We start from the raw sequence: 12,469 nt of genomic DNA, 5'->3' as shown, positions 1-12,469 counted from the left end.
AGTCTACATGTGTTTTGTGGACTTGGAGAAGGCCTTCGACCGTGTCCCTCGGGGAGTCCTGTGGGGGTACTGCAGGAATATGGGGTACCTGGTTCGTTACTACGAGCCATTCGGTCCTTGTATGACCAAAGTGAGAGCTGTGTCCGGATACTCGGCACAAAGTCGAGCTTGTTCCCAGTGAGTGGTGGCCTCCGCCAGGGCTGCCCATTGTCACCAATCCTGTTTGTGATTTTCATGGACAGGATTTCAAGGCGCAGCCGGGGGGAGGAGAGTTTCCGGTTTGGGGACCTCAGAATCACATCCCTGCTTTTTGCAGATGATGTGGTTCTGTTGGCTTCTTCAGAATGTGACCTTCAGCACACACTGGGGCGGTTCACAGCCGAGTGTGAAGCGGTCGGGATGAGAGTCAGTACCTCCAAGTCTGAGGCCATGGTTCTCTTCCGGAAAACGGTGGATTGCACCCTCTGGGTTGGGAGTGAGTCACTGCCCCAAGCGAGGGAGTTCAAGTATCTCGGGATCTTATTCACGAGTGAGGGTAAAATGGAGCGGGAGATGGACAGGCGGTTCGGTGCAGCGTCAGCAGTGATGCAGGCGTTGTACCGGACTGTTTTGGTGAAGAAGGAGCTGAGCCGTAAGGCAAAGCTCTCGATTTACCAGTCCATCTACGTTCCAACCCTCACCTATGGTCATGAGCTTTGGGTAGTGACCGAAAAAATGAGATCGCGAATACAAGCGGCCGAAATGAGCTTCCTTCGTAGGGTGGCTGGGCTCAGCCTTAGAGATAGGGTGAGGAGCTCAGACATCCGGAGGGAGCTCGGAGTAGAGCCGCTGCTCCTTCGCTTCGAAAGGGGCCAGCTGAGGTGGCTCGGGCATCTGATCAGGATGCCTCCTGGACGCCTCCCTTTAGAGGTTTTCCAGGCACGTCCAACTGGTAAGAGGCCCCGGGGTAGACCCAGAACACGCTGGAGAGATTATATATCTCGTCTGGCCTGGGAACGCCTCGGGGTTCCCCAGGAGGAGCTGGAAAGTGTTGCTGGGGAGAAGGACGTCTGGAGGACCCTCCTTAGCTTGCTGCCCCCGCGACCCGGCCCCGGATAAGCGGAAGGAAATGGATGGATGATTTTTTTTCACACAAAATAAACTGTATAATGAGCTACCAAACAGTACATACATTTACAACTGGAACGCTTTATCAATTAGTCAATTGACAGAAAATTAATTGGCAAAAATATTTCACAGAATATTTATTTTACTTAAATAACATTTTCTATGCAGGACTTTTACTAGTAGCAGAGTATTTAAGGTGGGGTATTAGTACTTTTACTTAAATAGTCTCTGGTCCTCTGGCACTGCTAATTTGAGAGCAAAAACTAAACGGCATTAATAAATCCATTATATCTCATCATGAATTAATGAAGTGCTAATGTTGCTTTGAAATAGCCGTCATGTCCTGCTAATATCAGTTTTGCAGCCATTGATAGATATTTGTGATCAGAGATTGTGCCAGGCTATGAATGAAAACAAATGTTTATCCTCCAGTGCAGCTGTGAGTGACGCGGCAGCAGCATCAGGACCACTCTCTCTGTCTCTCTGTCTCTCTGGTCACATGTTCAAAACTCTTGCCTGCATGTTGCTCATCAGAGTCGCCAAAGTGATTTATATCGCCTGACAGCAGCCGACTGAAGCAGATCAGACTGAGGACTCTTGAGGAATGGCCTCTGAACGGGATCAATCCAACACAACCAGGAACCTGACCAACCAGTTCGTGCAGCCCGCATGGCGCATCGCGCTCTGGTCGGTGGCTTACAGCACGGTGCTCGCGGTGGCCGTTTTTGGAAACTTGATTGTGATTTGGATTATCCTCGCACACAAGCGGATGAGGACTGTCACCAACTTCTTCCTGCTGAACTTGGCTTTCTCCGATGTTTCGATGGCTGCGTTCAACACGCTCATCAACTTCATCTACGCGGCTCACGGAGAGTGGTACTTCGGAGAGGTGTACTGCAGGTTCCACAACTTCTTCCCGGTCACCGCGGTGTTCTCCAGCATCTACTCCATGACCGCGATAGCCATCGACAGGTATGATGAAGCCACCACGATCATATTTATTTGACATTAACATATTGATCATTTATTTCTTGGTTTGCTTCCATAAAAGTGTCTGCGTGCCTCCAGATTGTTTTGTGATTTGAGATATTTTACTTTTAGGATTAACTTCTATTTGTATAAATGAACGCAAAAAAAATTGGGTCAGTATACTTTTACTTATTAAATTTAAGCTTTTTTTCAATTGTCCCAATGCTCTGAATGAAAAAAGGGGTCGAGACCTAAATGTAAAGGATCAATTGCAAATATAAAGTACATGTGATGACCATAATTAATTATTCCATATAGAAAAAAACGTTTCTCAGTAATTTTCTGTGTTTTTACAAATGATAGGGTCAAGTAGGCTACCCAATTTGAAAAATGGTAAACTTTAAATAAATGCTTTTAGAAATACTGACAATCACTGATTTACCTTTGTAACACTTAGGGAAAGTGCCTAAGATCCACTTTTTACCCCCAAAATACATGGGAAATCAGTGGTGACCAATGCTGCAATTGAGTGCAGTTACACCATATATCATTTGTTTCTATTAATTTGGCTTGTGTGTCTGTTAAGGAAGCAAACAGGAATCTTTGTGACCAGATTTTTTACATATAAGTTTTGACACAAATGCAAAATTTAAGATTGTTCTTTAGCAGTTTTCATGAAAGATCTACAACATGGCGAATAACTTTCAGATATGATTATGTGTACATGGAAGTCTACTGAGATCAGCTTTTTACTTGTGACATCCTTTGCTTGGCAACATGAAAATCAACAAAATCATAACCCTTACCCAATAAACAGTGACGGCCAATAGAGGCACCATGACTAATACTTAAATTGATTTCAAAAGGTGCTGTGACATTTCTTGAATCATTGATCCATATTATAAAGCAGCTTTGAACTCGTTTTTAGACAGATATTCATCTGAGCAATATAGTGAGTGAGTCACAGTAACCTGTTCTGCAAAATGCATGATGTGGTCATGTTTGCATTAAGTGCAACATACTGAAACTGTTATGTTGACCTCTGACCTGTAGGTACATGGCCATCATCCATCCCCTGAAGCCTCGTCTGTCGGCGAAGGCCACCATAGGAGTTATCGTCTGTATCTGGAGTCTGGCCGTGGTTCTGGCCTTCCCTCTCTGCTACTTCTCCACCATCCGAACTCTGCCCCGCAGGACCCTCTGCTACGTGGCCTGGCCCCGCATGGCCGACGACCCCTTCATGTGAGAGCACTGACAACCCCTTTCTATTTTATGTCATTACCATGGCAAAACTGGGCCCTATTTGTGCATCATCTGGTTGTGTCTGCCAATAACTTCAGATATGTCATGGCTCACAATTTATTCATTTTGCTTGTCATCTTCACACCATTTAAAATATTTACTTGTGATGTGTTTTTTAACTTATGCAGGTATCATATCATAGTGACAGTTCTGGTCTACCTGCTGCCCTTAGTGGTGATGGGCATCACTTACACCATCGTGGGGGTGACTCTGTGGGGAGGGAAGATCCCAGGAAACTCATCTGATAACTATCATGGACAGCTCAGGGCTAAACGGAAGGTAAACCCTTCATTTATTTTATGCATTTACAGATTTTCTATTTATTTAGTTTGCGTGTCTTTGGAGGTTTATCTGTTAAGCAGATTAAGTACATGTACATATATTTTTTTCCTCAAATGTAGAGTTGTGTTTCATGTTTTCATGAAAGGCCAACAAAACGGCGAATAACTGGCAGATATGATTAAACATTTCTACACACCTTGCACGGGCAATTAAAACAAATGCAGTCTGCAAAGCGACAAAACACTGTGGAGCACTTTGCTTTGATCATTTAAATGTGTGATGTTGAGCTGCATAGCACATTAATTCAGTGCTGTGAAGCTAATTCACACTTCATTTTCTAAAAAACCACAAAGTGAGAAAACGTACCATAGAACAAGAACACTTTATATACTTTTATTGTCACGTGTTGAAAATGAACCTTGGCAAAAACAACTTTGCAACTGCAGCTGCAGCCTAGAAGAAGAGACAAACACTTGTTCCACTGAAGTTTATACATCATCAGTCCGACTGCACACTGTGCTTTGCAGCAGTGGAGGGTTAGGGTTGGGTTAAACGGGGATTAAGGTCATCACAGCTGTCATGACGAGCATCTAGCAAGTCATCCTCCGGATTAACGCTAAAGATTACAACAATTTATTGATAAACATCACAAATATTGCAAGTTAGCACACTGGATTATTAAAAGAGACAGTTTTAAGGATTACATTTGCGTAATAAATTATGCAAATATTGCAACTTTTTAACAATGAATGGCCAAATTACAATCATCAATTTCATCCTAATTAGACTCTTATTTATTCTTTAAAATGAGCGTAAAAGAAGTGAGCAACAATGTAACTACAAAACTAACAGTAACTTGAAAATAGATTCCCCGCTAGACTAACATTTATAATGTTCTTTGGCACCACAACCACACACACATTCAGTGTACAGAAATAGGGACTGCGACAGGTGCAATTTGCCATTTACAATCTTTTCAAGGGCTTTATAGAAAAAAAAAAATCATCAGAGGCTCAGATTGCTAGCAAAATTGAGCCGCCAGAGATAAAAGAGATTTATACACATCAGGAAACAAAGGTTACAAGACAGCGTCAGGACAATGTCAGGCTCTATTCAAAGGCCCACGCTGACAAGGTGCCATTTAGACTGCAGATAAGAGGAAGTCGCTCTCATCTCCATCTTGCAGATGCGCCTCTGCTGATGGTATAATACCCCACCACCGCTCTGCATTGGGCTGCAACACACTGATGAGTTCTGTGCTGCTCTTTCCTCCGTCCTGCCTGGAACCTGCTGGGTCTGATGCATCATTACTGACCTTTCCCTCTCTGGACACATTGAATGGAAACTTCATTGTTAGCGGAATGAAGGAAAACAGTCAACATACTTGCTACTTCTGAGACAATATGCATAACCCAAAAACACAATGAAATGGCATTTAGAGTTTGGCTTCCTGAATTTTACGTTTCTCCAGTTGAAGAGCACTGACACTGCAGAGGCTTTCAGTCAGTGTGGACATTTTGTTTTTATTATTTTAAACTGCACTAATCAAAAGTTTATATTGGCAATGTATCAAATGATTATTGTGAAAGGTATCCCATAGTGACAAACCCACAGAGAATTATCATCCGACTATGCAGGCCCTGCAAATATTCTGTTTTAGTTCAGTAGCATCGTTATTAAGCAAGGTAAATTTGTTAACTCATCATTTTCTCTTTGTTTCAACCCTCTACCTCGTCTACATCAATGTTTTTCTTGCTTTCTTTATTTTTCCAAAACAACCATTAGAATAGACAAATCTTAAAATGCCAGCTTGATATTGCATTGTCTACAGGGTAAACAAGATGATCTGTTTTCATGTGTGAGCTCCTAATACATTCTTTATTTTAATTCCCGGGTATGACACCCCCTATTGGGTTCAATGTTGAACTTCCTTATGCTCACTGTGGCAGTTTGTAGGCCGTCCTGTTTATAATGTTAGTATTTATCTCCTTTGTCTTGCAGGTGGTGAAGATGATGATCATCGTAGTGGTGACCTTTGCCCTCTGCTGGCTGCCCTATCACATCTACTTCATTGTGACGGGTCTCAACAAGCGTCTGAGCAAGTGGAAGTACATCCAGCAGGTTTACCTGTCAGTGCTGTGGCTGGCAATGAGCTCCACCATGTACAACCCCATCATCTACTGCTGCCTTAACAGCAGGTGAGTATTAAAATTCTCCCCAACAAACCATAAAACACAAATGTAAATACTTTATCTGTACACAGCAGCATGATTACATGTCATGGGTTGATTTTTGCTGCAGGTTCCGGGCCGGCTTCAAGTGGGTCTTCCGTTGGTGTCCCTTTGTCCAGGTCTCAAGCTACGACGAGCTGGAGCTCCGAAACACAAGACTTCGACCGGGTCGCCAGAGCAGCATGTGCACCCTCTCTCGGGTTGACACCAGCATCCTCAGCAAAAACAAGAGCACTTGTTCCCATGGACACAGGTCAAGACTCAACTCTGAGCCCAACAATAAAGGCAGTTAGTTGTCTCCACAGGACACAATCCAGCTAACAAGCTGTAATTAACACATTCATTTGAGCTCACAACTGCTGATTGGACTGTTTTTTTTGTTTACTTATAGGGTGTTGATTTTTGTGTTGATTTTTTTTTACACTACACAAGAGGTTTTCAAACTGCGAGGCGTGCCTCCCTGATAATTGTGCCCTATTTATCAACAGATGCAGAAGTGGCTGACACACGGCAAGCCCATGGAGGCAATTAAAGTACTTTAACCCAATCTCAACACACAGACACACACCTATTTTCATTTTGAGTATAACTTTCCAAGGATATTATAATCTAGGATGTTCATGGCTAAGAAATCATAGAAATAAGACATTACTTTTAACTGCAGAACTTAACTGAGAATCATCTTTTTTTTAAGATTTATTCAATAAGTACTCCAGTGATAGTTGTCTATACATTCATGTGTAAACAGGAACTGCTAAAAGCTCTTTCAGCATGATAATGGTGCCAATTTGCCAAATTCAGCTGTCCTACATGTCTTTATAATGACATGTCATTATACAAATATATGTCTAACTAATTACAACAAATGTCAAAAGCAGCTGAAAGTATATGATGATAACAAAGTATTTATTTTTTTAACAATTGGAAATATCTATATATTTATATACGAGATATATAATCTCTCCAGCATGTTCTGGGTCGACCCCGGGGCCTCTTACCAGTTGGACGTGCCTGGAAAACCTCTAAAGGGAGGCGTCAAGGAGGCATCCTGATCAGATGCCCGAGCCACCTCAGCTGGCCCCTTTCGACGCGGAGGAGCAGCGGCTCTACTCCGAGCTCCCTCCGGATGTCTGAGCTCCTCACCCTATCTCTAAGGCTGAGCCCAGCCACCCTACGAAGGAAGCTCATTTCGGCCGCTTGTATTCGCGATCTCATTCTTTCGGTCACTACCCAAAGCTCATGACCATAGGTGAGGGTTGGGACGTAGATGGACTGGTAAAACGCCCGCATCACTGCTGACGTTGCACCGAACCGCCTGTCCATCTCCCGCTCCATTTTACCCTCACTCGTGAATAAGATCCTGAGATACTCCCTCGCTTGGGGCAGTGACTCACTCCCAACACATTTATATATTTATATATTTTATATTTATATAGATAGATATTGCTAATTATTAAAAATATAGAAATACTTTGTCGTCATCATATACTTTCAGCTGCTTTTGACATTTTTTGTACTCATTTTAGACATATATTGAATGCCATCAGACCATTACTCAGTGGGTTCCTTAAACAATAACTGCAGCTTTAGTATTACTGCTGCTCTTCCAGTGTTAATGGCCTTAAACCTATTCTAGTGACCCTGATATTCAGTGATGTTGGGTGTAAATTCACAAGTGCTTGCTGCTGTTATTTTTGTTAGTTTGAGAAAGCATTTGCCATTTTTAAAATCAGCTAGTTTGGGACTGTTGGTATAGTTACTGTTTACTGTAAGTATGATTTTTTTGCATATAAGTGTATGGGCAGTATGTGTTATAACATTCTGATGTTTTGCTGCAGACTCAAAACAATTATAGACACACATTATATGGTATATGGTAAATGTATGTTTAATTGTTGAATTATGACAGATTAACTTTAAACATGTAAAAACATTTATGTTAAATTCAATGAACTTGAGAAGACAAGTTAAATAAACTTATGAATGCCATTTAAAGATTAAACAGTCCATTCTTCACTTGACAATACAGGATATTATATTCTTCCAACTGACGCCACTTTGCCCCACAATATTGTCAATCATAGCGCTGGTTGTAATTTAGAGAAATGCAAAATGGTGAAACACTAAGGTAATGTCTGAATTCAAATCAATCTTCATCAAGGTGATTGTTTTAATTATCCTGAGAAGAAACAACCATCAATTAATTCAACATGTATTAAAGACAAATCCCAAGTTTCCATCCTGTCTGTTTTCCTTAAACTATGAACATATGAAATGCCCCAAAAAGTAATAATAAAAGAAGTTATAGACTTTTCTTAGAAATATTGATACCAGTGGGTAGTATATAGCTGCTGATAAGCAGAAAGCAAATGTTCTTGAAGCCATTATAGAAAAAACAGTGTTATGACTTTCTTTTTCAGCAGGCTACAAAAGTTTGCACCTTATTTGGCAACATCGAAGCAAAAAAGATGTTTATTGTTCAACTGTACAAAAAAACTGCTTTTTGTGTAACTATCAGTGCAATCTGAGCAACTAATTGTTTTTCATTTGTTCTCAATAGTTAAAGAAAAAATGAGATAAAGGCACAAGCATCAATACAAGCCACTGGGCGGAGACATCAGCTGGGGACCTAAAGAAATGGAAATAAAGAGACAGAGGTTAATATCTTTGGTAATTTTGCAAAAAAATCTGCATCATACTATGATTGAGGTTGTCCTACATGGGAACAACATTTTTTTTAACAAAATTACAAACTCTTTTAGTTTTTTCGTGAGAGAGATTTGTGCCTTTTTTCCCCTCTCTGCTCTTCTCTCTGGTTTGAAGTGGGCGTGAACTTAAAAGCTGCCCTGCCTGTGTGCAGCTTGCGATAAGCCTGTGTACACTTATTAGGGCTGTAAAATGTCCCTCAACTTTCTTCCTTTTCAGGTAAAAGATAATTTAGCTGTTTTTGTTTACAGATAATCCTACTGAAAAGACACCAGAACTGGTCAGCAATCAAAGATAATAATAAAAACAACTTACTCTTTGTAATATAGATAGAAATTAAACAGTATTTACTAGGTTTAAAGGTTCATTGTTGTGGACATAAAAAAAACACAACAAAATGTATGCCCTTGCTGTAAATAGTTGATTAAGTTGATTATTGAGTGTTATATTCTTGTTTTTTTTAAACACTAAGTTTAATTGTTGCTTGTCATTAATATTTATGGATTCCTGCAACCAGGTTTTCAAAGGCTTTCAAATATTGTGGGCTTGGAACTTTAAGGGACTATTTTGGTTAAATTGACATAAATCCAGGTAAATTCATGTGGTCTTGGTAAATGGACTTGTATAGCAACTTTCTAGTCTTCGACCACTCAAAGCGCTTTTACACTACATGTCATTCACCCATTCACACTCATTCATACACTGATGGTGGAGCTACCATTAAAAGTGCCACCTGCCCATCACGACTATGTAGTCGAGCCGGGGATCGCTCGCCAATCTACTGATTGAAGGACGACCCGCTCTATTATTGAGCCACAGTCGCCCCCTAGTTCCTGATGCAATTCTTCATTAATTAGTAATAGTTCTCTAACATTCAAAGCCCAAACACAAAGTTTTAATGAATAAACCATATATAAAATCATAATTCCAATATCACTGTTAATAATCATGGGATTGAGCAAAATATATGTATTATAAATAAAATGTCTTACCCTGACAGACTGTAACAGTTGTCCGATGTGTCCAGCTCTGAGTGTTTCAAAACGATCTCAGTGTGATCAGACTCATTAATCTCGTCAGCTATACTAACTACTGCCTCCACAGTGAACACTTCTGCTGGAGATAAGAGTGCTTTACCCTCTTGTCTGCATATGTTTCCCAGGTTGACAAAGAAGCAAGAAGTAATATTAAAGACGAATAGCCCCGCCAAATCTTCCATTTCCTTTACTTCACTGTAGCTGCTATAAACTTTGGTGAACTTTCCAAATTTCACCTTTGAGCCCTTTTTTGCTTCCCATTTTGTTTCTTGGACAATATGCAGAGTCTTACACTGTCGAGTACTCCGCAGCAACATTGAATCCATGAGCAGGAAGTGAAGGGACTTGAAATGGAAGTCGTTGTCATAGATACTAACATTTCCGCCCATTGTTTCTACTGCATTGTCAAACATCTTTGTAAATGTTTCAGTTCCATCAGCATATGCCAACAGCGCAGCAGTGTGTTCTTTTGTTCCTCCAGGGATCAGCTTCAAACAATCAGTACTTGCATGATCCCATGCTTTCTGGAATTCCTCATTATTGTTCAGCTCTTGTCTTAAGAGGCCTAAATTGATGAACTTCTCCATGGCCTCTTTACGGCATCCATTGTACGTGTAATCTACAGCATCTGGAGCCATGTCCATCAGTTTTGCGCTCCCCACAGTCATCTTTAATAGAGTATGGAAATTAAAATATAGTTTCAAGAGAAGCAAATATTATTTTTATTCTAACATAACATCACAACAGGTTTTGAATAACATTTAAGTATTTACATTTAAGAGAAACAACAACTTACTTTGTAGTAGAAAACAATTGCAGTAAGAAGCAGTTTTCTTGTGTCCCACATTTTGAAGGGCTTTTCCTGTCTTCTATCTGCACAGACCTAAAACAGTGATCCAAGAAGAGAATTGCAGGACCAAACCTGTATAGAAAGTTGTACAGAGTCAAGAAATGGGATTATCTGGCTTGTGACTCAATTACTTTGTTTAGACAAGCCCTCGATCACCCATTAGGAATTTTCCACCCTTTGAATATGGCACCTACCTTCTCACCCTAGATAACCATGAATGATCAAACACTTAAAACAAAGCAAATATCGAAAGGCACATACCTTAATCAAAGAAAATGTTTTTCTTGGAGCTGAAATCAAGTCTGTGTACATCAAACTTCAGTGGAGCACTTGAGGAAAAATTGAGAAACAATTAATTTTAAACACTATTAATTAATAACTATTAATTAATAACTATTAATTAACTATTAATTAATAACACTATTTAAACAGCCAGTGGCTGTTTCTCAACGTCTCTGTACTTGTGTCCTCCTGAACTTGTGAAACGTCATCTAGCGTTCTCATTCAGCCAAGAACATTCCAAATGCCCGGAAATGTTCTTGCTCCGCCCAGCCTATCGGGATGCATCGAAATACTGCTGTTGTTGTGTAACGGAATTTAGTTTTAAGATTTTTTTAAGCGAGAATGTAGTTGTTAAGACTTAAAATATGCGGTCGATTTATCAAGATAGAGCCTGCTTGAAAATATCTCGGACATTTGTCGGAGATATGAGAGGTCCAGAGAGATGACCGGGCGGTGATGCTCATGTATCCCGCTGACAACAGCCTTATCTCGGCAAGGCCTTTCCAAATGTGCCGCTGGCTCTGGTGTCTCTGTAGTGGTTAAACATGAGATATAACTCGTTTGGGGGATATCTAACGAGCAATCTTTGCTCTCTGAGTTTACATCTATTATTAGTTCCCGTGCAAATTGGTTTGGCAGAGGGCAAAGTTAAGTTTCATAACTTTACATATATATTGTTCAACTTCAACTTTGCACCAAGTTAGAGCCCTGCCTTTGTACTTTTGACCAATTTGTTTTGCTTGTCTTTATTCCCTATTATACACACTTGTTATAATTGCTATTATTGTGCAATCAAACTAACATTAAAGCAATATTTTATTCAAGGGACAACTGAGGAAACCCAGGCCCTCATTGCCTGTATGACTGGGTAAGGGATGGAGCCAGATTTGTGCTGTCTCCATTCATAATGATTAATATCTTATTGATATTTATGTTTTTTCCAGGGACTTTGTAACCACTTCTGACCTGGAAATAACTGCCAAACAGGCCAAAAAGAAGTAGAACAACAACAAGTTTGCTGCAACAACCAGGGGCGGACTAATGGAGTTCAGCATCCATCTGACTGTTCCACTGCCAGGTGGTACAGTCAGTCTATTATGTATTATATTTATTGCTTATTTATGTGTTTTTACTATTTGAACTGTTTTCTAAATATGAATTGTCTATCAATTGTTGAAGTCTACCAGAATAAAATTTCCCTCTAACCTCTGACCTGTTTGATCCGGTGCTTACTGTTATTAATGTAATCTATTTATTTCATTGCTTGATAGGCAGTGTAAGAGCACACCTATCTTCCCAGGTTCTGAGTCAAAAAGTTACAGTAGCCTACATGATTACTGTATTATAGACATGAAATGTCCTGTTTCTGTTGATGTCTGTCCTGGTTAATGACTAATGATGTGCGTGGCACAGATGAAGTACAGGTAGGCTACTTCTTGCACTGATGTATTGTGATGTTTGTGCACCTAACTGTCCAAGGCCTGTCAGACTGAGTATCCGCCTCTTTATGTTGAGTACCAAGAAGACAAATGGCAGGTCTGTATGTGGAATGTATGCTAATCCATTCCAATATTAAACTAAAGTATCAAACCTCCCCTGAACTTGCCAGTTTATCAGGTAGGCCTAGATAAAGCTAATGTTGTCAAATATAACAGCCCTGTATATACATGTTAACTTCAGCAAGGTTATAATGTTGCTTTAAA

The 12,469-nt window shown here is 40.3% G+C and overlaps 2 protein-coding genes across 2 annotated transcripts; one reads left to right on the top strand and one right to left on the bottom strand.

Moving 5' to 3' along the window:
* The first annotated feature begins 1,711 nt into the window (after positions 1-1,711).
* tacr3l (tachykinin receptor 3-like) lies at positions 1,712-6,216 on the top strand. The gene is made up of 5 exons (XM_054604775.1): positions 1,712-2,079; positions 3,130-3,318; positions 3,507-3,657; positions 5,662-5,858; positions 5,962-6,216. Exons 1-5 carry the CDS (start codon positions 1,712-1,714, stop codon positions 6,182-6,184), a joined length of 1,128 nt encoding a protein of 375 aa, XP_054460750.1. The 3' UTR covers positions 6,185-6,216.
* Positions 6,217-7,361: 1,145 nt separating this feature from the next.
* Positions 7,362-10,958, bottom strand: si:ch211-145b13.6 (ecto-ADP-ribosyltransferase 5). The gene is made up of 4 exons (XM_054604733.1): positions 10,746-10,958; positions 10,431-10,556; positions 9,590-10,302; positions 7,362-8,520 (listed from the first exon to the last, which is right to left on the bottom strand). The coding sequence occupies exons 2-4, from the start codon at positions 10,479-10,481 to the stop codon at positions 8,445-8,447; spliced, it is 840 nt and encodes a 279-aa protein (XP_054460708.1). The 5' UTR covers positions 10,482-10,556; positions 10,746-10,958; the 3' UTR covers positions 7,362-8,444.
* Between the last annotated feature and the right edge of the window lie 1,511 nt (positions 10,959-12,469).

This window comes from Anoplopoma fimbria, chromosome 9 (genome assembly GCF_027596085.1).
Source record: "Anoplopoma fimbria isolate UVic2021 breed Golden Eagle Sablefish chromosome 9, Afim_UVic_2022, whole genome shotgun sequence".
Classification (NCBI taxonomy): domain Eukaryota; kingdom Metazoa; phylum Chordata; class Actinopteri; order Perciformes; family Anoplopomatidae; genus Anoplopoma; species Anoplopoma fimbria.
The sequence above is the reverse complement of the archived record's forward strand: the minus strand, read 5'-3'. Positions and strand labels throughout refer to the sequence as shown.